The 26,586-nt window shown below is 49.8% G+C and overlaps 1 protein-coding gene across 6 annotated transcripts in view; it reads right to left on the bottom strand.

Annotated features, from left to right (window-relative positions):
- Nucleotides 1-8,924: 8,924 nt before the first annotated feature.
- TOM1L2 (target of myb1-like 2 (chicken)) overlaps nucleotides 8,925-26,586 on the bottom strand; it is a 237,370-nt gene continuing 219,708 nt past the window's right edge. For 3 of the 6 annotated variants that reach the window (XM_006875536.1, XM_006875538.1, XM_006875539.1), the window contains 8 exons: nucleotides 25,467-25,600; nucleotides 23,310-23,358; nucleotides 22,901-23,024; nucleotides 20,838-20,955; nucleotides 19,649-19,724; nucleotides 11,947-12,006; nucleotides 10,238-10,274; nucleotides 8,925-9,073 (listed from right to left, as the gene is read on the bottom strand). In XM_006875536.1, coding sequence (XP_006875598.1) covers nucleotides 8,925-9,073; nucleotides 10,238-10,274; nucleotides 11,947-12,006; nucleotides 19,649-19,724; nucleotides 20,838-20,955; nucleotides 22,901-23,024; nucleotides 23,310-23,358; nucleotides 25,467-25,600 — 747 coding nt within the window. Of the gene's footprint in view, nucleotides 9,074-10,237; nucleotides 10,275-11,946; nucleotides 12,007-17,702; nucleotides 17,793-19,648; nucleotides 19,725-20,837; nucleotides 20,956-22,900; nucleotides 23,025-23,309; nucleotides 23,359-25,466; nucleotides 25,601-26,586 lie in introns of all 6 variants that reach the window. The other 3 variants (XM_006875537.1, XM_006875541.1, XM_006875540.1) reach the window with 2 other exon arrangements.

Here is a 26,586-nt window from a genome sequence, read left to right as displayed (position 1 = left end):
CAGGAGGGAACAGTCGCTGGAGAAGGATATCATGCTTGGTAAGACGGAGGGTCAGAGAAAAAGAGGAAGACACCCAACGAGATGGATTGGCCAGGTGGCAGCATCAATGGACTCAAGTGTGGCAGCGGTAGTGGGGTTGGCCCAGGATCAGGCAGTGTTTTGCTCTGCTGTGCCTGGGGTCACTATGAGTAGGTTCCGACTCGATGGCACCTGACAACAACAGCAAAATGAACTACAAGTTCGGCGGTTCGAGCCCACCAGTTGCTCCGTGAAGAAAAATGAGGCTTTCTGCTCCTTCAATTTCCAGCCTTGGAAACCCTATACAAGGTCGCTGTGAGTCAGAACTGACTCGACAGCACTCAACAGCAACAGGATCATATCATCCACAAATAGAGTTTTACTTTTTTTGCCTATTCCAATTTCTTTTATTTTCCCTTCATGCCTTATTGGTCTGGTTAAGATTTCTAGTACAATATTTAATAGGAATGGTGCTGAAGGGCATCCTTCTCTGGTTCCTGTATGCTAGGGGGATACTTTCAGTCTCTCTCTACTGAGACCAACGTTGGTCATTGGGTTTGTATGTATGCCCTTAATAATATTCAGGAATTTCCATTCTCTTATTTCGTTTAGCATTTTTTTAAATCAGGGATGGGTATGAGACTTTGTCAAACGTTTCCTGCTTTGAATGATAGAATCATGTCATTCTCTTCCTTTGGTTCATTTACATTGATTGCTTTTATTTTTTATTTGAACCATCCTTGCATGCCTGATATAAATTCCACTTGGTCATTTTTTTTTTTCGTTTGGTTTTTTTTGGTTGGGTTTTTTTTTTTTTCTTAAATGATTTATTGTGAATTATGTGACAGTTTACATGGGAGAACATTAGTTTTACATTCATTCTATTGTATATCGTCTCATTGCCATGGTTACAATCCCCTCCATGCAATCCTTCCCCCGTGCCCCCCAGGTCTTCAGCACACACTCGCTCTCCCTCTCTGGGTCTAGAGTCTCCAGCTGCTCCATCGCTCCACGTCATCATCTCTGGCTCCATTTCAGGCATCACTGCTTCTCTGGGTAGGGTCCCGCTCTCTGCTCTTCTCCCTTGATGGTCCTAGGGACCTATGCTCCTAGACTGAAAAGTCAATCACTCCCCTCCTTGCTATGAAACGTCCACCCTTACATTTCCAACCCTCACAGTCAGTCCTGATAACAATTATTCACTATTGTATCACAAGAGACCTGTCTGCATTTCGTTGCAACAGCCCCGCCTAGTCAGATTGAATACTACTCACTGGAGATTCTACCTTCCTCCAGGCCCTCTGGGTCTAGGTTCCCTCTTGAAAGCTTGTAAGCCAGTCACTTCTTGCCTTTGTAGCCCCCCACCCCCCATTTTGGGTAGCCAATGTCCAAGTTGCCCATCCCTGTCTACTCTGTGTGTGGAGGGGGTGGGAATGATTCTTGCTGTAAGGACTTGTTCCCTCTTTTGAGCTACTGCTTCCATAGGTGTAGGTCAAGTTCATCAAATTGTATGAGAATATATATATATATAATTTTTTTTTTTCCCTCTTCTTTTTACTTCTGGTTGAGCTCTGATCATCCAGTCATCGAAGCTAGGGCAAGTAGGTATTATCTTCAAGTGTGGGTGTTCTTATGCATATGCCCTCTCTTATCGGCTGGACGCTTCACTCTCCACTCTAGTTATTGGCTAGGATTTTGTTGAGCATTTTGGCGTCTATAATTTTATTTCTGAGTGTTATCTTTACCTGGTTTTAGCTTATGCTCGCTTTGTAAAATGAATTTGGGGGTACTCCCTCCTTTTTTATGTTCTAGAATTGTTTCAGTAGAATTCGTGGCATCCCTTCTTTGAATATTTAGTAGAATTCGCTAGTAAAGTCATCTGGGCCAGGCCTGTTTTTTGTCAGGAGTTTTTTAATGGCTTGTTCAATTGCTGTTCAAATTTTCTACCTCAATCTGTGTTAATTTAGATGGTGGTGGTGTTAGGTGCCATCGCATTGGTTCTGACTCATAGTGACCCTACACATAATAGAATGAAACACTGCCTGTTATGGTGTCATCCTCACAATTGTTATTATACTTGAGCCCAATGCTGATGTCACTGTGCCAATCCATCTAATTGGGGTCTTCCTCTTTTCTGCTGGCCCTCCACTTTACCAAGCATGATGTCCTTCTCCAGGACAGGTCCCTCCTGATAACGTGTCTGAAGTATTAGACATGAAGTCTCACCATCATGGCTTCTAAGGAGCAGTCCTTCCAACAATGGAAGGTACACTGGACTTCTGGCAAGTCCATGTACCTTCAATATTCTTCTCCAACACCACAATTAAATTGCATCAATTCTTCTATGGCCTTCCTCATTCATTGTCCAACTTTCACATGCATATGAGGCTATTGATAATATCACAGCTTTGGATCAGGTGCATGTAAAGAAATTTGAAGAGGCCTTAACAAAGACGAAAAATACTCAAACTAATCTAAAAATTGCCTGAAAAAGGCCTAACAGGGACAAAAGTAACATGAAAGAGGCCTAAACAAATCAGAATATGGCCTAAAAAAATGCCAAAATATATCTAAACTAAGCCAAAACAATACCTGAAATAGTTAAACTAAGCCCCAAATTGTCTAAGCAAAGCAGAACAGGGCCAAAATATGAAAGTCCTAGACAAGTCTGGAGAGGGCTGACTCTAAATGGAAAACTATCTACACTAAGTCACAGTGGATCGAAACAAAGATGGAAATTCTTCTATCTTCACTCCTGAACACTTTCAAGAGGTCTTGTGCAGCAGATCTGCCTAATGTGGTCTGTCATTTGATTTCTTGGCTGCTGTTTCCATGGGTGTTGATAGTGGATCCAAGCAAAATGAAGTCTTTGACAACTTCACTCTTTTTTCCATTTATCATGACATTATTTATTGGTCTAGTTATGAGGATTTTTTTTTTTTTTTTACACTGAGGTACAAACATTAACTGAAACCTATGGTCTTGATATTCATTAATAAGTATTTTAATTCCTCTTCACTTTCAGCAAGCAAGGTTGTATCATCTGCATATCGCAGGTTGTTAATGAGTCTTCCTCCAATCATGATGCCATATAATTTAGCTTCTCAGATTATATATATTTGTTTAGCATACAGTGTGATTAAGTATGGTGAAAGAATACAACTCTAGTGAACACCTTTGCTGAATTAAAACCATTTAGTATCCCCTTGTTCTGTTTGAATAAATGCCTCTTGGTACAGGTTCCTTATGAGCACAATTAAGTGTTCTGGGATGCCCATTCTTTGCAATGTTATCCATAGTTTGTCATGATCCACACAGTCAAAAGCCTTTGCACAGTCAGTAAAACACAAGTAAGCATCTTTCTGGTATTCTCTGTTGTCAGCCAAGATCCGTCTGACATCAGCAATGATATCTGCTCCTGTAAAGATTTACAGCCTCAGAAACCCTTTATAGGGTCCCTGTGAGTTGGAATTGACTGCAGGACACATAAGCATCAACCAGCCAACATCCTCTTTTGAATCCAGTTTGACTTTCTGGCAGTTCTCTGTCAATGTACTGTTGCAACAGTTTTTGAACTATTTTCAGAAAAATTTTACATGCATGTGATATTAATGATATTGTTCAATGATTTCCAAATCTGTTGGGTCACCTCTCTTTGGAATCGGCACAAATATGGATCTATTCCAACTAGTTAGTTTAGGTAGGTACTTTCTTTCTAGAAATGTGTCCATGTCTTATACTTCAATTTTGTTTCAGTATAGTTCTTAATAGTTGTGATAGTTATGTTTTGTGTCAACTTGACTGAGAGAATTTTCAGTGCTGTAGCAGTTAAGACATAGCAATGCCCCATGATCAGATCTAATATAATGCCATCAACTCCATGATGAGATCTGCTATGAGCAGCCAATCCAATCAAGTGACAGGAAGTTTCCTCCAGGGTGTGGCCTGCTTCTAATATATTGGACACTCAGGAAAAAGCTTGATTTGCTTTTTCTGGATCCTGCATTTGGCTTGTCATCCAACCTCTGGTTCTTTGGCCTTGAGCCAGTGGCCTGCTCTATTGCCTGCTGATCCTGGGAGGCATCGGTAGCCTGCCATCTTACATGCCCAGCTAGGATTCAGTCCCCTCTGCGCCAAAAGCCTCTTGTCTGATCTATCTTGGGCTTATCAGCTCTTGCAGCTATGTGAGTAAGGAGGAGCCTTCAGCTTGATATATATGTGTGATGCCTCTTTAGGGAACTCAGCCGTATTCTATTGTTTTCCTTTTTCAGTTGGCACTGTTGTGTTGTCACCCATTTCATTTCTTTGCTATTTGCACCTTCTGTTTTTCGTTAGATTTGCCAGTGGTTTGTTGATTTTATAAATCCTTTCAAAGAACCAACTTCTAATCTTGTTGACTCTATTGCTTTTATTTTGTTTCATTTGTTTCTGCTCTGATTTTTATTGTCTTCTGGTGACTGGCTTATTTTGCTGTGCTTTTTTCTAATTGTTAAGAGATACTATTAACATTCTGATTTTATTTTTTTGATGTGGGCATTTATTGCTATAAATTGTCCTTTACTTTTACTGTTTCTCAAAACTTTTGGTATGTTGTGTTTTCATTCACATTTGATTCAAGGACATTTTTTATTTCTTGGATTCCTCACTAGTTATTAAGCAGGGTATTTATTATTCAATTTCCATGTGTTTGCTTTCCCCCTTTAATCTTCCTATTACTGATTTCTAATTGGGCAATGTTGTGATCTGAGAAGATGCTTCGTAGTAGTTCGGTGTTTCAGGCTTGCATTGTGCCCTATTCTGGTGAATGTTCCATGTGCACTGGAAATGACAGTGTGTTGTGCTGTTGTCTGGTGGAGTGCTCTGTGTATATGTATGTAGTCAAGTTGGTGGAGAAATCTCAGGGAATTAAACGCTTAGAGGTTCTGCTGCTGCTTCACTTTAATCCAACATTTTTCAAATTGGTTTTCCACAGGAAGCACCCCGACTGTAGGTTCCTCCTGGAGGCTGGTCTGCGGGGCCGGAGCTGCATGGGCTTGCTCTCCCTCCCCTCTGGCTGGCCTGTCTGTTTGGGCTGCAGGCCTGACTGCTGTCCCAGAGCCTTCTATCCTGCAGGTCTTGGAAAAGGGCTCTGATGCTTTCTGGTGCAGTGTCTCGGCTTCTGGGACCCAGCCTATGCGTTCCTTGACAGTGGGGCCCAAGCAGCTGGCCCCTTCAGTTCCAACCTGGGCAGAAACATGAGTGTTGGGGCACTCTGGCGACCTCCTCTTCCACAAGGCACAACAGGCTCAGGCTTCTCTGTGACCAGTGGGCAGCCGTGTGTTGGCACAGAGCAGTACAGTCTCAGGGAGCTCAGGACTTAGGCCTGAGTGCTCCCATGGGGAGGTTTTTACCTCCCTCAGCTGGTCAGCTGCACACAGGCCTCCACAGAGCTCCCCGGAGTCCAGAGGGACAAGTAGCTGCAGGAAGCTGAGGGCTGTAGTTTCTGGACTGGGAGCATGTCCCTGCCTCAGCCACTGTCCCAGAGGCTGGTGTTCAGGGTGGGTGGGGCAGTGTCCTCTCTGCCCACTCTTCTGTGGCCTTGGCTTGGGAGCCTGAGGTCGAGTTTTGAGCCCCGGCTTTGCTGCTAATCCCTGAGCAGTCTTGGCAAGATTTTCGCCTCCAGGGCTCAGTTTCTTCAGCAGAGCAGTGCCTCTGCATTGACCCCACTTATACCTGAGTGCCCCTCCTCAAGTCCTGGGAGGAGAAGGGACAAACCACCCCTCAATGACCATCTATGCCACTACAGTCTGGAAGGCTCCTGTCTTTTAAGGCAGGACAAGAGGAGGAGAGAGGGCTGGGGAAGGAGGAAGGGGCACGGTAAGAATGTTCTTCAGTTGTGATGATGGCTGCACAACTCTGTCAAAACACTTGAAGACAGTGAATTGTACACTACAAACGGGTGACTTCTAAGTATGGAATGTGAATTCTGTCTCAAAACTATTACCAAAGAAGAGAAGGAGTTAGTTCTCAAACTGATGAACGCACCCTTGGGGAGACTAACTGCCCAGAGCTCTCGTGCAGTCCACAGTTGACAGCACACTAATATCCCAAACAGGCCGTGGTTCCAGGAGAGTCCACCTACCAGTCACAGTCACTTACCAGCAGCCACACAGGAAGGCTTGTTGATGTCTTTATTCATTGTGGACTATTTCACATGCAAGAACCCAAACTAGAGAGATGACACTGAAAGGGGGCCAGTAGGTTAGGGCCACTCTGAGCTTCACACACACACACAGACACATGTGACAGGCACAGAAAAAGCAGGCTCCAGGGACAACTGGGCCAAGGGCTCTACACATTCCTCTTTTCAACAATCCCTAATAATCCTGAGAACTCTCACCCAGTAAGTGCAAACTTTAGGAAACTTTTTATTACAGTAGCTATTATGTGGGGCCGTGAGAGTCACGGCAGCTGTCCCAAGTCTGCACTGCCAGGGACACCCAGCTAGACCCTGGTGGGCAGGAAAGGTGGAGGGAGGAGCTCTGTATGGCAGGGCCTGACAGGAGTGGTTTCTAGAGGGACTCGCAAGTCCACGGAGACCGGGGTAGAGGCTCAGCCTCCTCCACAGTACTCCCACCGGACCTGCTGGGCCTGCCTTGAACATCCTGAAGGCTAGGCTGGACAGTGCAGACGTGTGTGGGCATCAGGGGGACAAAGTGCTGTGAGGACGGTGGGGGTGCTGCATTGCTCAGGGCCTGTGGTGGGACAGGGACAGGCAAATAGTATTAGTCTCTCCTCAGACAGCAGGCCTTTAACACTGAGGGCTGACAGAAAGACTCCCTCTGACCTAGGCCAGCAACAAGCTCTCTCGTGCTGATACGCCAGGCCATGGCTCTCCCAGCCTGACTCCAGTCTATCTGCCTGTACCCAGGGTATCCAGGTGGGGATGACCACCAACCCGGTCAGACTTCATTCACCTCACTGTTACCCACTGGCCAAAAAGGCAGGTGGAGTAAGAGGGTTAGTGTTCACATCTCAGCAACAGAAACACAGAAGAGGTTAAACACATCCCAAGAAAATATTTTGACAAAATAAATATTTTAACCTATAATCTGGTGTAATTAGTGTTTACGGGGAATCCCAGGAACAATTTAGTGTAATTACGTACATACTGTATCTGTGATCCTAACACTGTGGAGACTGGGAGTTTGGGAGGTCTGGATTTCCTGCAAGGTCACTGCCCCTCACGAATCTGGGGGCCTATGCTGCCAGACTGGGGGTCAGCCCCAAGCCCAAGGTGCTGCAGTCTCAGAACACCCTAGAAAAGTGTTCAGATCCCCTTCAAGATACTGGGGTCTGTGTGTGCTTCCTCCCCTCGGTATATGTTGCGGAAGCCATCTCTGGGCGGGATGTTCGAGCAGGAGACACTGGGAGCCATCTGAGGGCTGGTGTCGGGCTGGGAATGGGGGTGACACTTCTCTGCTTGGGCCATGCCACAGGTGCCCACTACCCTCTGCTGTCCCTAGGCTTGGATACTGTTACTAAGGATAGCTATGCTGGGTGAGACGGGAAAGGCCCGACTCCCCCATGGATCTTGTCCTCCCCAGAGTGTCAGACAGCTCCTGAGCTAGGAGATATGGGGGTCTCTGGGCACAACAGAGCATTCTGGCCACTTTCCCTGCAGCTGACATCAAGCTAGCTAACTTCAGCAGCCCAGCTGAGGCTCAGGGGCTCTGGCCTGGACGAAATGGGGGAGGGGAGTGGCTTCCAGAGAGGTCAACCTGGAGTCAGGATGCAGGATAAGAGAATGAGGAGCATCCACATTACTGGGGAACTGGCTGCCCCTCCAGAGGAAGCTGCTCAGCTCCCTGCGCCTGTGGGCCTCCCGCTCCAGACTGGCCCAAATGCTCTTTTCCTGCTCAGGCTGACAATTCAGCTTCTAGACTCCCGGGGGCCTGGGCTGCCTGTAGGAGGTGCAGGCCCCCCACCCCCACTATAGAGGCTCAAAGGAAGCTGCAGCAGCATGATGGGAAGGGGAGTGGGGGAGCACTGGGCTGAGCCCCACACCTCTCACCCACAGCCAGGAGGTACACCAGGAGGGCAAATGGTGAGATAAGGGTGCTGCCAGCCCTGCCAGCTTGGCCTGGGCTCTGCTGCCTCCCAAGTCAGTGATCTGCTGCAGCCCAGCCTGGGATGGGAGGAGGTAACGCTGTTGAATGGGAGGGCTGAGGCTCCTTCCCAGGAGCGGGGTTCTCTGAGCTGTGCTGGAGACAGAGGTGCACAGGCTGCCCCAGATCAGTGCATTCACAAGCGCTAAACCTTTCCCAAGCAAATCCTTCCACAGAAGGCCTCACGAGGCGTTACAAGGGCACAGGCTGTGCATGGAGACGCTGGGGCCATGGTGGTATGTCTCTGCAGGCAGGAACCAGCATGCCAAGTGTCCATGGGCTGTGGCAGCCTTTGCAGCCCCTTTGAATCTCTCCCATGCCGGAAGCCTGCAGGAATCAGCTCAGGTGTGGGCACAGTGATGGAGCGGCGTCACCACACCTGCCAGGACCTGCTCTTTCAGAGCACCAGCACAGAGCCGTTCTAGAAGGTGGCAGGCCCACTTAAGAGACCTACTTGGCCAGGGCAGACATGGGCATGGCAGGGAGGAGATGGCTGCCCTACCCAGAGCTGGCCTAATGGCCCACTCCTCCTGTGAGGTGGCAGGGGCAAAGAAAGCATGGGTGGGCAAGGGGCTTGAATGCCATGAGACTGTCCCACTCCCCAAGAAATTAAGGTGGTGAAAGTTGGCCCTGACATGGGAAGCCCAGGAGCCAACACAGTGGGGTTTCCATGGAGATGTAGGTGCCAACCTAGAGAAAGAGCTAGTGCCGGGGCTGACTGGTAACCTAGACCTCCGGGCAGGCAAACAGTACAACAGCTTACAGGGCGAAGAGGGCGTCCTCAGACCGCTCGGGCTTCTTCCGGCTAGAGGAGGCCAAGGCTGGGGGCTGGGCCTCCGCGGGGAGTGATGAGAGGTTAGGGACCATTTCAGCAGCTTTGGCTCTTTCTTCAAGAAATTTATCAAACTCTGCAATGAAACCAAAGAGAGGGGCAGGACAGTCAGGGAGCTAAGTCCTCCTTGCCTGTAAGCAGCGCTGCTCCAGTCTTCTGCTTTCTGGGCCTCTCCAGGCAGGAGGTCTACCTCTCTCCCACACAGCCTCGGGGCTGCAGAGGGGGAGATAGGGTAGAGAGAGCCACGAGCTGGAGTCAGAATGCAGGGGCCGTTTCTGGGCAGTGACCTTACAGAACTCATACCTCCCCTGCCCCAGCTAGGATACGGACGGAGTCCTGACAGCTAGTGGGTTTCAAGCTGGGCTGCTAATCACCAGATGTCCCTCGGGAGGATGATTTACTGTCTCAGAAGCCCTATACAGGGTGGCTCTGGGTCAGAACTGGCTCCACAGTACACCACCACCACTCCTCTAGTGTACCTCTGGGGAAGTGGGCGACAGGTAGCTGTGGTCTAGGGCCAATGAGAGCCCCATTTCCTTCAAGCCACCCAAGAATTCCCTAAGAGGCTCCTAGCTCCCCTAGCCTGAAGGACCTAAGGGAAAGGCCCTGTCCACTGATGTGCAAGCTTGCTGGTTTCCAGATCAGCTCTGGGGGCAGGTAGATCTAGCTCCGGATCCCACCCTCCCCCACCAAAGGGAGTGAGGAAGGAGATGGGTGTGTTAACACCAAAGAGATTCTGTCCCCCACCTCGGCCCTGTGGAGGATCTGACCTCTGAATAATGGATGGCAGAACAGACAGCAGAATGGGGGACAGCAGGTTGGATGAGGGCAGGGAGGGACAGGGCAGTGAGGTGAGGACAGGAAGATGAGATGGAAGACACGGGGCTAGAAGCCTTGACAGAGAAGGAATCATCTGCTGCACCCCCAGAAGTAAGGCTCCCAGGAAGTCCTCAGTGTCTGTCCAGTGCAGTGCCTTCACCCCCAGGAAGCTGCCCCTGGACTAGGCTGAGCACTCAAGTAGGGACAAGCTGGTGGGGAGCTGTGCCCAGGCTGGCAGTCTGTGTCCACAACTCCCTAGCACATGCTCCTTGTGCTCTCATGTCCCCAGGAGCTAGATGGGAGAGGTGACAACTCCCTCCTAGGAATGAGGACTAGCTGGATCCAGGCTGTGCAGCCCAGGAGGCAGAGGGTCTGACATGGGAGTGGGAAGGGGAGGGGGAGCAGGGAGTGGAGGCCATACCTTCGCTTGTGACCCCTTCCTCCGGGTCATCACCCTTCTGTGAGAGAAGCAGAAACAGGGGCATTAGTCTTCACTGCTGCTCTCCAGCCTTCACCTTGACCCCCACCACTACCCCAGCTCCCAGAGTTGTAATGGTATAGCACTCTTTTTACTGGAGGGACACTGGTGGGTGGCATTTTGGGTTACATGTTGGGCTGCTAACTATAATAAGGTCAGCAGTTAGAATCCACCAGATGAGGCTTTCTGCTCCCGTCAAGATTGACAGCCTCAGAAACCTTGTATGGGATTGCTATGACTAGAAGCCAACTTGATGGTACACAGAAACAACTTCTTATTGGAGAACTAGAAACTCTATTTACAGTCTCCCTCACTCCCCCGCAAAACAAAACAAAACAAACACAAAAACTAGGTTCTAGGTCTTGACCTTGCAGAAGGGTTGGAAAGAAAACTCTAGAAAAGATGCAGCTCATTCTCTGGTCTGGACTGAGAACCGAGCCAGATGTCTTCCCAATCAATCAAAACTCAGAGCTCATGCAGGAATGGGCAGGAGCAGCCCAGGAAAGCTGAACTGAGGTGTGCCCGTGCCCACATGCCCCTCCAGCCAGGGTCTGGGAAGTCTGTCTGCACTGCAGCTGGGAAGCTCCCCAGTCAAGCAACCACTAAGCTTCCTGAAGCAAGTCGACTTGGTTGCATGTGGAGCTGGCAGGTCGCTGGATGAATGGGGCTGCCAGGCGGCCTCTGGGAATGCTATTAACAGACAAGTCCTGGGCTGAGATACAAGACCTGGTTCCTTCTTGGCTCTGTCCTGACCTTCTGTGTGGCCTTGTTGGACAGGCCCTTTCCCCCGACTGGGTCTTGGTGTCCCTGAAATCAGTGAGGACTCTGCCTCTGTGTTGTAAACTCTTTCTTTTCAGGACATCACATTTGGGAAAGATATAATGAGGCATTTCCCTTTTCCTCTGGCATCTAGGGGTGGCAAAACCTGGCCTTTGCGAAAAGAGGTCCTGGTTAGAAGCCTGTTGTCATCAAGAGGGATAAGTAGGAGGAGCCAGATCATCAAGCCCAGAGACAGCCAGCCTGACCCTGTGGTTAAGGTCCCGAGAGGCTGTTCAGTTACTGGGGTAGGTTTTCTCTGAAAGGGAAGCAGCTGGGAGCAGAAGATAAGGAGACCCAACGTCTAGGGAGAATCCACCAGCCTTGGACAAGCCAGCTTCTCTCACAGAGCACATTTCCACACCAGCCAAAGGGCAGGGAGCTGCCGCTGGGCTGCAAACAAAATGCTTTGCAGGAATTAGGAATGGTGTGGCCTGAGGAACACAGCTTCAGCTCTCTGTCTGGGGAAGGGAAGCCAATGACACCGGACTCACCCGGGTGCATATTTTGCAATAAAAACATGTAGCAAAAGAACAAAAGTCACACACACCCGATATGGACAAGGTGCTGGGGAAAGGTGGCATGTGCTCTTGAGCTGCTCGAGCGGACTCCACCTCCAGCTCATTCTCACTAAGTGCACACCCATCGAGCTGGGAGGCCTGGAGGAGGGCATGGCCAGGCCCTTGGAACCTCAGATCAGTGGGTGCCTGTGAATCCGGTGCGCGGCAGGTGGTGACCCTGCCCCAGACTGTCCTCCCCTCGCCCCGTGAGGTCTCTCACAGAGGAGCCTGTGGCCCTGAACACCCGCACATGAAGTCCGAACGTGGGAGTCTCACCAGGTCTGTCCTGAGCCACACCTCAATGTCGTCCATGACAGAGGGCTGCCCAACGGGGATCTACGGTGCAGTCAGCGGGCAGGCAGCCATACAGCCACAGCAAAAGACGACACACACCAGAACAAAAGAAAATTGTCAAACGCCACCCCAAACCAAACCAAAAAGCACATAGGGCAGCAAAACATGCACAGGGCACCGCAGGAGCGCAATGGGGTGCAAATGACAAGCAGCAGTTGGCCAGCGGGTTCTGAACAGGGAAGGGAGGGTGTCTGTACGTGTTCTTGAAATGGACAACTTTTTGACTACATGTGTCATGGTGACCCCGTGTGGTACACACTCCTAACAGAAAGGCTGATGCAGTTCCACCCAGTAGCACCTCAGAAGAAAGGCCTGGTGATATGTTCCTTGAAAACTTTATGGAGCAGTTCTCCTCTGTATACACGAGGCCACCATGAGAGCTGGGATAACGCACTGGACTTCAGGGTTGGTTTGAGGAGCAAGGTCGGCGGTTCAAGCTCACCAGGTGCTCCTCGGCAACCCTATATAGGGTCAAGCGACTTGACGGCACTTTACAATGAAAACAAATCCCAAGAATGCAGAGGTTGGAGTGTTAGCTGCCCCCTGTCTGCCCAGCCCCTGGGTGGCGATGCATTGTTGTGGAGGGTCAGGCCAGAAGCACAGTGAGCCGGCAGCAGAGGATGTCTGGGGCTTTGTTTGCTCAGCTGAAAATATTTCACAATGTGTCCTAGTGCCTCTCTGAGTGGGCGTGGAGGGGCGCCAGGAGGAGGTGAGCACTCTGTTGCCTGGGTGCAGCCTAGGTGACAGAACGCAGCCACACTTTGCTACCAGCAGAAATGGCACAAACGGTGGCTTTGATGACAAAGGGGATTGTGGGCTTTCGGCTGAGCCCTCTTTGTGTCTCTTCAGGGGAAACCATGAAGCAGCCCTGAATGCAACAGCTTCCTTTAGTTTCATCCTTTCTTCCTGCTCTCAATGGCAGTCTGTGCTTTAGAGGTCAAAGAAAAGAGGGTCACTGGAGAAACCTGAGAGCAGACTCGGGGAGGCAAAGTAGAACCCCCCTCCCGTGCTAGGGCCTCCAGGGTAGGATTTACAACAATCCATCTGGCTAAGAATGTTGTAAGTTGCTGTCTGATCTATAGAGCCCCCTGAGAAGGCACGCTAACGAGATGTTGGCTCCCAGCCTGGAGAATTGAGCTGCCTGCCCTTCACCGAGGTGACCTGATCCTCACCTCGTCTGGGTCCAGTGGTGCCTTCTGGGACTCACTTGGCATCCCACTGTTTCTAGGGGAAAAGCGGTAGCACTGCATCTGGCTTCATCTAGTGCTAATACCCAGTGTAAGAATGAGGTCAGAATAACCAGGCAGAGGGCTGCCTCAGGGTTTACTGAATCTGAAAGGACAGGAGCAGAGAATCAGTTCCAACAGCTCTGCTGGCACCTCTGGCCCTGGACACTTGCTGCTGGTGAGTTTGGAGCACACGGCACAGATGACGGGGCATCTAAGCCCAGTGAGGTCAAGGGTGGTCTGTGGCCCTGCCCAGAGCCCCTGGTATCTGCATTCAGCATGCTCAGAAGCCCCCTCTGATGAACTGGGAACCTCACTGTACTCGGTACCCTGGCTGAAGGCCCAGTGCAGAAGGTCCACGCATGACCTGTCAACCGTGGGCAGTGTCAACAAAATACTGTGTGCCACTTTGTATTTTTAATTAATGGATTAATGGGGATGGAAGAAAAAATTTAAATACCAGAGTTCATTTCCCTCTAAAATGAATCCTATAGATAAAGAACATGTGATCTACTCAATCCGGTAGCCCAAATGCCTGAAGGGATGTGTTCACAGCATCTAACACAATGCCCACTTCCCACCCCACCACCGTCTCCCCAGGCCAGCAACAACACTGCCAATACTATGCCTGCTGGCAGACCTAAGGGTAGGTGCTGATGGTGCCCAGCCACAGAGAAGGGCCAGCTCAGGTCCTGGAAAGTCAGCCCATGGCTCCCAAGGAAAACAGCCCCCAAGGTGTGTGAGTGATGCAAGGCCCTTCCCCACCTGCTCTGCTTTATCTCCCCCCGAGAGAAATGGACACTAGAGAGGCAGAGCTTCTCAAGATGCCGAAGCTTGGAAAAACATCAAGGGGTCCTGGGCCTTAAGTCTTCAGATTTTTGAATTGTCTTGTTACTGTTGAAAAGCAGGTCCTTCAATTCTGGGACCATGTTGTAATTTTCCTCTTTGAGGATTCATCTTGAGAGTCGGCATGCTGGGAAAGTTAAGTGTTGACATTTGAGATACTTCTCCAAGAGCTGGTTCATGGGAACAATTTCCTTCCCCTCCTGGATTTTCCATGTGAGTAGCATGTTTAAGTAAGTTTAGGACTAGCTGCCTCCAGATCCTGCAGACCAGGCCAGGTGCCCAGGTGCTGTTGAGGAGGTGAGGACACTGGGCTATGGTGGGCAGTTCTGGGTGTGGGCAAGCTGCTCTCCCACTCTTCTGGTGGCCCGGCTTCTCCATCAGACAGCCCAGCTCTCACAACCTCAGGTGCCTCGCAGAGAGGGCAGGAGGGACCCAGGGTGCTGGTGCCTACAGCATGACTTCGTCAATTTTCTCTTCCTGGCTTCAGTTTCCTACTGTGAAGTAAGGTCACATTAGCTTTCAACACTTGCTGACTCCAAGTCCTTTAGCTCAGATTTTTGTTGGTGCCTACCACTGAGTCAGCCCTGACTCGTGGTCGCCCTAGTCGTCCTGGTCCTGCGCCATACCCACGATCAGTTGCGGATCTGACTGTTGTGACCCATAGGGTTTTTATAGGCTAGTACTCTAAGGAGATTGCCAGACCATTTTTCTGAGTCCATGTAAGTCTGGAAACGCTGATGAAAGCTATTCAACATCACAGCAAGGCTTCATGCATGCGTGGGTGACAGCAGTGCATTGACCGGGAATTGAACCTAGGTCTTCTGGAAAGTCAGCCCACAGACCTCCAGATCTGTGCTTCTGTTTCCTGAGGCAGAAACTCAGGAATGTGGGAAATGATTATCTCCTTACACTGAAAGGCACTGGGCTCGGGGGGGCATGGAATCACTGCAGATCGACGGTATTGGTTAACAGTTAAGTTTATATACTGCAATGCACAACTGAGTTTCTTGTGGTCGGAAACAATACCTTTGCTATATAAACCTCCTACCCTGGTAAATAAATGCCTTGGGTATTACAAAAGGATAAAGTTTCTTCTAATACTATAGATGTTTTCAGACACAGACTAAACTGTGTGGACTAATGGAACTACACAGAGAGAGGAGGCAGTCCTGCTCTAGGCTGGTGAGGACAAAGAGGCCATGGCTAAAACAGGGTGACAGGACATGCCACCCACCCAAGGCCTTGATTTTCCCATCTGTCCATAAGAGATGGGGCCAGCTGACCCTTAAGGTTCCTGTTGGCTCCAACATGCCACAATTTTGGCACATTTTTCAAGCAATGATCCAAGCTGATGGCTATTCCAAGTGGTCTGAAGAAGAGGGTGAAGAGTTGTGAAGAGGGAAAAAGAAAGAAGAGGAGGCAGGACGAGCTGGCTGGGCTGGAGCAATGGCTGCAGGTGCCCTGCCCAGCTCCAGGGTCTGAGAAGAAGCTGGGCCCTCAGATGTCAGAGCAGCAGTTTGGTCTGCAGGTAGGGGTGGTTCTGAATTCGGACCAGGGGCCATTTTGTTCTGTGGTGACTCATAGTCCTTCCTATTGTATGTTTCTGGATACTCTGTGCATCTGGGAGGCTCTCCAGCTGACCACCAGCTAGGAGCAGGCAAAACACCCCCACCCAAGCACCAACAGAACATTCTAGCAACTCCCTGGGAGCCACACAGGCCAGCTCACTGCTGGGGAATCTTGTGGTGTTCCCCAACTTCTGGCTGGATATCAACTACACGTGCAGCCTTGGGGAGTGTGGTCCACCATAGTCCCAAGCCCTTGTGGAAACCTAACTGGGTTTCAGTGCAAGATGACACCATCTGCAGCTTCAGAGAAGTTGTCCAAGCCACTCTGTAACACTTCCACCACCACCCTGACAGGAGGAATAGTCTAAAACTTGTTTGCTGACACTCAATAAGATGAGGCGTTCTGCTCCCGTAAAGATGTGCAGCCTCGGAAACCCTGTATAGGGTCACTATGAGTTGGAACCGACTGCATGGCACACAACAACAACAACAACAACAATAGTACAAAAAGTTTCCAAGTGAAGACTTTGTACCAGGAGGTTTGGGGAGGTTCAGGGTTTCTACACTATGGGAAATAGGGCAGAGCAGTTAATACACATTGTTTAAAAGAAAAAGAAACACAAACAGTGTAGCCAGGCAGGCAGGATGCCAGGTTAGCTGTTAGTGGGTTTGTTTCAGGAAAGTCGGGGACTGGAGCTCTGTGTGGGGACAGGGCAGTGCAAAGGCAGCCTGTGTGGGCAGGGGCAGGTGCCACCAGCAGCAGCCAAGGCCACACTCAGGCTACTTGGTGTGGGCAGTATCCTTTCTTGCAGGATTAATAGGCACAAGGACACATGGGCTGGATCCTCCCAGTTTGGACACTAGAGTACCCTGCTCTAAGGTCACCTACATGGGCCAGAGCCCTAGCATGTCTCAGAAGTAGCAAGCAAGGGGCCTGACCAGCCTTTAGGCCAAACCTGGAAATATCTATCTTCTCACTTCTCCTGGAGTGTGAATGTGTGTGTGTCAGGAAGAGTGTCCATGTGTATCAGCGTCGGGGGAGCCTCCTCTATCTGAGCATGGCTGTTCAGGTCACCTACTTCAAGGTGGGTAGCAGGAAGACACCCCAATCCCATTTGGGCCAAACCTTTGTATGAGGGGCACCGAGCTCAGGCAGGACCTCTATCTCTGTCTAGACAGCCCACCTACTTGGGCTCCTCCGCTGGCTCCTCTTGGCACCGTACACAGGGGTTAGCTATGCTTCTTCATCATTGTGTGTCTTGAGCCCCCTCTGCTCCAATTAGAGTAGGGCCCACCCCATGTGTTCATCTCTTTGGCATCTTTGCTGAGCTCTGGTCCCAGGTCAGGGGCACTGGCTTCATGGCAGGGGAAGTGTCACTCCAGGATGATGCCACCTGTTCCCTAGGCACCCACACTCAGGGTCGCCTAATCGAAGTCTCCGTGCATCACAAGAATGGACTGAATTTGGCTATTAGTCATCAGCCTGCCCCACCTCCCGTGCCCCAACCCCAGGCTTTGTTATCTGTTATTCTGTTCTTCATGTGGATGTGCCTTTCCCTAAACACTCTCAACTGGTGGGGACCTTCGCAGACATAAATCACCACACTCTAATGATTATGGCTCTTATGCCAGGCTCACAGGCTTCCTGGACTGGCCAGCTGGGGGCAGTTGTTCTTTCAGATATGCACCCCTTCCCAAAGTTGCGGGAGCTTGTGCTCATCCTGGAAAAGCAAATACTGCCTGAAGTTCCTAAGACAGTAAAAGGAGGGAAGGTTCCCCACCCCCACCCCAACTCCCTAATGGTCCTGACCCTTGAGACCCAGGTTACAGACCTCAGCAGAAAACCATCAAAGGTGTTTCTGGGACTGGAAATCTGAGGCTTAAGGAGGGGACCATTTGGCATCCCGGTTAGGAGGAGAGAGTGGCCTTGTACTGTCTGGTTCGCCTGGGCTCAGCGGGGTGGCAGAGCGCGACAGTGAGCTGCTACACACGCAAGGGGAGGGGAGGCACAGGCCCGGCGCTGCTGGTGAACTCTCACCATTCCTTGGGCTATTAGCCAGCTGTCTATAGGCTCCAGGTCGGAGTCCCCACCTTTACCTCTCTGCTGGGCCAAGGACAGAAAAGTCCCAGAAAGAAAAAAGTCACATGAAGACACAGACTATGGTAACAGAAATGTCTCTGTTCAGACTGATTGTCTGTCATGTCTCCCATGCCTCCCTCCCCGCCCCATGTTCCCATTACCTACCTGGAAAAAAGAGAGAAAAGTTTAGCAACTAAGCATCCCATAGACACATATGCCAACACCTCCCGCACCTCTAGGGAGTCACATGTGTGTATGTGTATATGTGTGTATGTGTGTGTGTGTGTGTATGTGTGTATGTGTGTGTGTGTGTGGTAAGAACTGCTTCTTCCCACGAGGGCTACTGGTTTTGGCAGGAAACACACTTTTCAAAGAACCAGCTTTTATAAAATCATTTCCCTGTTTTCTAACCTATTCCTGCTGTTGTCTCTCCATTTTCCTTCTTTCCAATTGTCGCATATTCTTTTTCTAAACTCTTAATGTGAAAGCTGAATGTGAGTGTGTTTTTATTGCCTTTTTCAATGATGAAAGTATTTCAGTTAGGGTACTGAGATGCTTGCACCCCTTCATCTGTCTCTGCGCTTGGTCTCTTACACCTCAGCTGTTCATCTGGCGAGCATGACCTGGAGCACAGTATGGTCGTGAGGGTACACGGCTGTCCACAAGTGCGCGCACACACAGCTTCCTGGCTCTGGGCATGACGTCACCCTGCCACGCAGCAAACTCCACGGCCATTTGGGAAACATGCTGGTGTCACTGAGAACTTTGAGGACATAGCAGGATCCATGCCAAGCTGGCTTTCCAGGGTGAAGGTCTGAAAGTGGCCCCACCCCACCTGTCCTCTGGCTAGGATCCCTGCAGGGACATTGATAACAGCTGGGCACACCCAGGGTTCACCCTCAGCAGGCAGTGTGCTGGTGGGGACCCCTGGCCAGTGTCTCACAGGTCCTCCCAGGAGAGGTATGAAGACATGCTAGGTCTAAGTAAAGAGAGAAATAATAGGGCCATGGCCATTGTGTGCATTTTGGGAATTCCTGCCCAGCCCCTTCTGTGGGAAGACGTGAAGCTGACGGAACCCAGGGTGGTCTGGTCAGAGTGGCTGACTGGCTAGGCTGGCTCTTCTGCGCTCCCTGGTGGACAGAGCCAGTGGCCACGCCCCCATCTCAGGATGGCCTAGCCAAAGCAGATGCAGTATCTTTCTCCAGGAAAGTTTCTCCGGAAAACTGCTCACAGCACTGCTGCCTGCCCACACTCAGGCAGGGGCGACAGCAGGTCTCTGGGAAGCAGGCTCTGGGGCAAACCTGCGAGGGGCCCCTTTTGAGCTGGTTGAGGGGCTGTGAACGGAGAACCCTACAGTCTTCCCCAACCCTGCCCCTCTGCAGGGCACCGTTCACACAGCCATTTCTTTTTTTAGGTAAAAAGAGCAAAAAATCTCCCAAGTCACAGATCTTTTTCCTTGCAATGACTTGAAGACTCACAGAAACTGTACACAGGGTTTTGTTTTGGGAGCTCGAACTAGCACCCCACTTCTATTTCCATGTGTTTCCCTTCAGCTTGGGTCCTGCCACCTCCCTCCCACCCCTCTTCTCCTCGCCTGATTGGACTGGTACTTTTGGAGAGGCCAGCTACAAATGGCCATCAGAGATGACCCAGGCCAGCAGTCCCTAGGGATTGAGAAGGGCCCTGTCTGACTCTAGGGGCTCAGGGGCCTGACCATCCTAGCAGTAGATCCCAGCCTGCTGTCTGCTTCAGTGGGCACTCTAGACAAGTCTCCCACCTCGCTGGGCCTTCAGACTTTGGGGCTGGGGTGGTGTTCTTGCAGCATGTCCCTGTCCTCCATTCAAGTTCACTTCTGTTTAAAGATCCAGAGGACTGCAGGCAGAAAAGCAGGGTTAAACACCTACCGCTTCAGAGCTCTGTTTCCGACTGTCTGGTGCTGAAGTCAGTCCCCTGTCTGCCTCTGGGTCCTGGTAGGTCACCCTGGGACAGCAGCACAGAAAGCATGAGTTCTTCCCACCCTAGAGAGAGCCTGCAGCACCTTTCTCAAAGTATCGACGAAGCATCCTGGGTGCTTGCATTTGGGCAGAGGTGCAATGCAAGGCTCTGTTTCTGCAGGTTCAGCAAAGTAAGGAGACAGGAGTGCCACGCTGGCCCTGCTCTGGTCTCCTCTGGGATCTGGGATAGCATGCAACTCAATTTATTGTTTCAAAACAGCAATGCTGGGACATCTCTATAGCTCAGTGACAGTATGTCAAAGATGTCTTGGAACACCTTAAAGCAAAGGGGCTCAGTAAAGCAAAGCAATATTAATTCTTATTTTAAAACCAGCAGCCTTAGCAGCAAGCAAGGTGGCCTTCTGGGCCAGGGCTGCCACTGATTATGGGGTATCTTCCTCTGGCCACAGATCCTTCTAGGTATATCAATGTATCAGTTTCAAAAGCAATTTTTATTAATAGAAAGCATACGGGGCCTTGGCTATCTGGTTAACCTGTTGAGGTCTGAGCCGAGGACTCCGAGAGCTGAAGGCACCAAAATGTTAGGCCTCCTGGGAAGGTAAGAAAAAGCCCTCCTCAGCTGTGTTTAAGGAGAACAGAATGCTTGCAGCACGTGCTGGTGCCTCCTTGACGTGCAGGGCTATCTATTTTAGCATCCACTCCCTCAGTCCCATATGGCTAAGCCTTGCCAGAGCTGCTGCCAGGGAACTGCTGCCCTGACTGCTCAGCAGGGACACTTTGCTGCCAGGAACCAGGTCAGTCCTGGTCGGCCACATTGGCCTGCCTCTAAGCCCTTGGAGATGAGCAGCTGATTGGGTGTGCATTTTCTGCAGCAGCAGCATGGGGAAGAAAAAGCAAAGAGCATCCTCCCCTAGGGATGCAGGGAGAAACTGCGTTACCATCAGTCTAGAGGGGGTGCCTTGGCTGGCATTCGTTTGATATCTGCATTGAATGCCAAGTCTCACATCCATACTGTCAAGCCCCTGGCAGCCCTGGTCCTGACAAATCATGACCTCTTTGTTTGGCCTGTGATCAAGGTTAGGTCAACCAACCCTCCCACCAGTATATTTAGAGAGCAACTGAAAGGGTCCCCACATACGTCTTATGTTGTTCTGCCATGGAATTCCCTCTTGTCTGGGTAAACATATCGAAGCCGTCATGGGTGCTACACTGCTGGAGTGAACTGAGGGTGCCACTGACACTCTCTGTCCCCAGGTCTGTGGTGACAAAAGAAAGCCAGAGGAGATGAGAACCCAGTGTAGACTATGAAGTTAATGGAGGTCCAAAAAATGTGTTGGAAAACAGTTTGGCAGTTCCTGAAAATGTTAGGGTTGTCATATGATATAGTAATTCCACTTTTAGGTCTATGCCCAAACGATATGAAAACGTAAGTCTAAGGTAAAACGGGCACAAATGTTGCTAGCAGCATATTCATTATAACCCAAATCCTGAAACCACTCTATCGCCCATCAAATGGTGAATGGATAAACAATATGGGTGGCTCCATATGATAAGCACTGGACTGTGAACCACAAGGTCCAAGGTTTGAACCCACCAGCCTCTCCAAGGCAGAAAGATGAGGCTTTTTGCTTCTCCCAAAGCTGGTGGTTCCGGGGTACAGCTCTGTGGTTTGGGGACCACAGGACTTTCCTTAGTCACTCCCTGTGTACCCACTGCAGAAGAGCCACAAGGAGAGCTCAATGGAAAATGAGACCGGTGTGATGCCTCAGCTGCCAAGGACAGGGATTGCAGGGTGACCAGGAGACCGTTTTTAAGAAGGGTGGTTGCAGAACCCAATTTGAATTTTCGGTGCTAAATCTGGCACAAAAATCGATTTCAAAGAGAACTAGAAGCTACACAAGAGATTGAGGAGCTAGACAGTCACTAAATAAGGACTGTTGTTATTAAGTGCTGTGCAGTCAGTTCTGACTCATAGTGACCCTGTATAGGGTTTCCAAGGAGCAACTGCTGGGTTTGAATAATCTTGCAGTTAGCAATCCAGTGCTTATCCTACAGCGCCACACCAGGACTCAAAATAAAGGCCTTTTGTTGTTATTAAGTGCTGTAGAGTCAGTTCTGACCCATAGTGACCCTGTATAGGGTTTCTGAGGAGCAGCTGCTGAGCTTGAACTGCTGACCTTGCCGTTCAAACCAACTTTGTAGGTCAGCGCATTAACCCACAGCACCACACCAGGACTCCCAAATAAAGGCTTAGTACAACAGAAATGAATCAAAGCTAAGAAGAGAAATGCTAAGAAAAACAAGAATAAAGAATTTCATAATAACCTATTAGCTACTTTATGATTACAATTTTATTTCAGTTATAAACTAGCATTATCTGGTGAATTTATAGCCTCTAGAGTACTGGTGTGGCACTTCAGGTTAATGTGTTGGATTGCAGGGTCACCCAGCCACTCCTCGGAAACCGTATACAGGGTCTCTATGAGTTGGAATCAACTCAATAGAACTTAACAACAACAGAGTCATATGCACGCTTAAATGGAATGAACTATAGACAAGGGGTGAGTTTCTTTTAGGTATCAGACAATGGAGCACTTGGATTGATGGTATAGTTGAAGGGGCATACATGCGAGTGCCAATGTTTTGTTTCTGAATCATGGTTGTTGTTGTTAAATGCCGTCGAGTTGATTCCGACCCATAGCGACCCTGTTCTGAACCATGGTAGACGCTGTCAATAATTGTCAGAGACTCATCTTCTTAGCCCTGATGTATATCATCAGCATGCTTCTCAAACCTGAGTTCTAAGCAACCAATGAGCGGAAACCTATTTGCTATGCTTAGCCTAGCTGATGTAGCAAAAAGAAAAATTACTTCAACCGCAGGGAATATTCCAGATAAAACTTAGCAGGCTACTTTTCTTCAATGACACTATGTCAAAGATGTCAAAAAATGTCAAAAAATAAATCAAATACATAACTTCCAGTTCCAATCCTCAAACTGGCTTCCAACACAGGGTTAAAGTAAGTCTTGGGAAAGAAGTTATGACTGAAGGTGGTGTACTTGCCTAGCACACAGGATGCTCCCAAAGGCGCCCCCGCCAGGCCTTTCCACAGAGAGAGCGAGAGAGAGAGAGAGAGAAGGGTCCTCCATCCAGAGTCCTAGCCAGGAAAGGGCCCACAGAGGACCCACGGAGACACTCACCCAAGCCTGCCAGCTGGGAGGAAAGGGAGGCCGGTGGTGCTGTGTTCCCTACCATGGGGCTCACCACCGCCGGAGAGCCGGGCCCCAGGTCTATTAGGTTGTCTTCGGTCACCTCATTCAGTACCTGTCAGGATATGAGATTGGCAGTGAACCCCAGAGCCCTGTGTCAGCTCTGAAGTCAAAGCAAGCATGGCACTGCTCCTTAGGGAGTTCTGCAGCACCAACACAGAAGCCAGGTGGTGTTCCTCTGCTGCTTTCACTGACACCCGAACCACCAGGACAACAGAGACTGAGGAGTGTGCCTGCTAGCTCCACCAAGGACTCATCACCAGAGTCACCTTGACTCAGGAAGGCTGGGGGGAGGCAGGCTCAGTCTTGGGCCCTGAGGGGATTCTGAAGGAATACTTACTCCATTAGTGGCCTTCTGTACCGACAGGCCTGACCTGTACCGTTCAAACCTAAGAGGGGAAAGAGACACAGAGGTCAGGAGAGGGTGCCTGTAGCATGGCTCACACAGGCTCAGACACATGCTTAGACCTGAGGGCATGGGCAGGCTAGTGAGAAAGGAATCCAACCACTGGGGGCACATACACACACATACTGCCCTATGCCTTTCTCTGTGTGGGCCACCTGGAGGAGGGTAGCCTCCCTGGAAGGAAGCCAGAATTGTGAATGTCACCAGTTACCCCCACATCTAGGCCAAGAATGTTCCTCCTGCTCCTGCCACTTTATCTTGAATGTCTCCAATGTCTACCTGTAAGTCAGACAGTGGCTGCATCCTTCCTGATTTCACAGGGCCATGGCAGAGGGGGGGTGGGGGGAGCAGGGGGGAGTCACTGGCAGCCTCTATGATGTCCTCAATTCTGTTCTGAGGATGAAAGAAAGAAGTGCTTCTCCCTGGGAGACAATTAGCAGTAAATGCATCAACCTGCTGGAGGAATGGGGAAGGGGCAAGACGGGAGGACTTGCTCAGGCCCTGGCTCTGGCCCTGGCCTGGTGGAAGGCTCCCAAAGGAGCTGTCAGTGAACACGGTGGCTCTGTGGGAGGCTTGTCTGCACTGGCCAGTCAGTCATAGATGGGATTTGGCTTTGAGCAGCTCCAGCAAGTCTCTCCTCTCCTAGAAACACCACATTCTCATAACCTGAAAGAACTATGGGGAGGATTGAGGTGAGAAAGCAGTAATTTTCTGCCATTGTATTTAAAAGCTTCAAAATGCCATGGGCAGAGAAGTCTCTAAGAAATGTCTCCAGCTTGAGTCTGGTCCCCACGCTTGTCCTCTGAATCGGGAGGAAGGAACTTCAGGCAGGGTGAAGTGACTGTGATTTTAAGAAAGATTGGCATGGCATTTTCAATCTGTCTTTAGAAGAAAACCACCAGTACATCCCAAACATTTCTAGTCCTGGGTTACCTCTCCTCTCATGAAAACCACTTGAACAAAACCCATTTCACATGGTTAAACTGGAGCCACATAGCAGACAAAGGGAGCTCAACTGGGAGCTAGGATGTGGCAGGGTTGCCCCTGTTCAACAGACCCTCAGGGCTCCTGGGTGGCCTCACATTCTTACTTTGGAGCTTTCTTCATCTGTCAGATGGACACAGGGACACTGAGCCCGACTTACACATTAGAGAGCTCAGACAAAGCATATGGTTGTGACAATCACAACAACATCACTCTCTGCCCTGCTGTTGTCGTCATTAGTGCCGTCGAGCAGGTTCCAACTCATAGCAACCTGGTACAGGGTTTCCAAGGAGCAGCTGGTAGGTTTGAACTGTCGACCTTGTGGTTCACAGTCCAGTACTGATCCTACAGCGCCACACTAGGAGTTCCTCTGCCTCCCTAGAGGTTATGAAACTGCAAATATTTGTCCCACTGAATCCAATGATGCCAGTGATCACTTCTCTATTAATGCAAATAAGCGGTGAGTCACTTGGTACATCTGATGGGGCCAGGGCCTTAAGTCGGTCCCTTGGGACACTCAAGCAGGTCTCCTGATATCTTGGGCCTTGTCTTTGTAAAGAGAGGTTGGCCTGGCTCTCTCTGGTTCCACCATTGGGCAGGAAAGCCCACGGTGTAGCACCGGGTGATGATGGGAATGCCACCCACCATCACACCTCCTGTTGAGAACTCTATTTCAATAAGAAGTTTGATTTTCCCCCGAAGGAAAGCGTTGGAGGAGAAGGTTTGGACTACAGCCAGAATGAAACGAGTGTGCATCATCAAGCAGCAGCTTCTCACATCTGCACACTCTACACACACTGGAATTTCAAATGGAAAATCTTTTTTCCCCTCCTTTTAAAGATGGAGAAGATGAAACCCTTTTCCTTAGTAGAGTATTTTTTCCTTTAATCCTTTCCAGATTCAAAGGGCCATGAAGGGAGCAGGTAGGGAGGCTCCAGCCAAAGCCCTGCCTGCCCTGGGGCCAGAGCTGCCTGAGGCTCAAAGGGCAGAGCTGAAGTTTTCTGTCTTCCCAGGAGAACACCTGGATGTCTAGTCCCAGTCTCCTCTGAAAAATCCTTCCGGATGGCAACAGTTTTCTCAGGAGAAAGGAGCGAAGCTTGGCCTCACCTCTCGTAGCGTAGGAAGACGTTGTTGAGGTCATCGTTGACATGCAGCAGTTCCTCAGTGACCTCCTCATTGGATACTCGGGAGATGAGCTCCACAATGCGCTGCTGCATGGCCCGGCAGGTCCTGTTCAGCTCCTAGGGAACACACACTTCTGGCTAGCATGCTCCCGTACAGATTTACAGCCGCAGGCATCCTCTACAGGGTCGCTAAGAGTAGATGGCACACAACCACCACCACTGCCTTCAAAAAAAATTAGGACTGATTCTTAAAAGTGGCAAAAAGAGGCTATGCTAGCTCATAAACACAACAGTCAAGTGTACGGTGCAGCTTCCCTCTTAGGACACTGGGGCTTTGTCTACAGATAAGCACACACACAGACTGAGACAGTCAATGCGTGTACTCTTACATCACAGCAATGAGATCTTCGGTAGGCGTCTGTCTTCAACAAACTACCTCACCCCGTCCCATCACTCCTTTGTGTGGATGCTTCAATTTACCTCCCCTTCTCCCTCCTACGGGGTGGCCTCCCTTCTTCTGACCAGCCTAAATAACACCATGATCAACATTTACTCATACACCCTCATAAACTTCTACAAGCACTTCCTTAGGACAGGTTCACAGACGTGAACCACATGGTTTACTATGTAGGGAATGACAAATTAAAGAGGAATGGTGTTGCATTCATTGTCAAAAAGAACGTATCCAGATCAGTCATGAGGTACAATGCTGTCTGTGATAGGATAATACCCATGCGCCTACAGGGAAGCCCAGTTAATACCACTATTATTCAAATTTACATACCAAACCACTAAAGCCAGATTCAAAATGGCCAATACCAGTCCAGTTTTGCTAAAGGTAATACAGAAATGCCAAAATACAGTGTCGCCATGAGTCGGAACTGATTTGATGGCACTTAACAATAACAATACGAGTAAAGTTTTGCTAAAAGTACTACAGAAATGGCTACAATCATACATTGACAGAGAACTTCCAGAGGTTTAAGCTGGATTCAGAAGAGGCTGTGGAACGAGGGGTATCATTGTTGATGTCCAATGGATCTTGGCTGAAAGCAGAGAATATCAGAAAGATGTTTACCTGTGCTTTATTGACTATGCAAAGG

This window comes from Chrysochloris asiatica, unplaced genomic scaffold (assembly GCF_000296735.1).
Source record: "Chrysochloris asiatica unplaced genomic scaffold, ChrAsi1.0 scaffold00331, whole genome shotgun sequence".
NCBI lineage: Eukaryota > Metazoa > Chordata > Mammalia > Afrosoricida > Chrysochloridae > Chrysochloris > Chrysochloris asiatica.
Note: the sequence above shows the minus strand (reverse complement) of the source record. Positions and strands in the feature narration are given on the sequence as shown.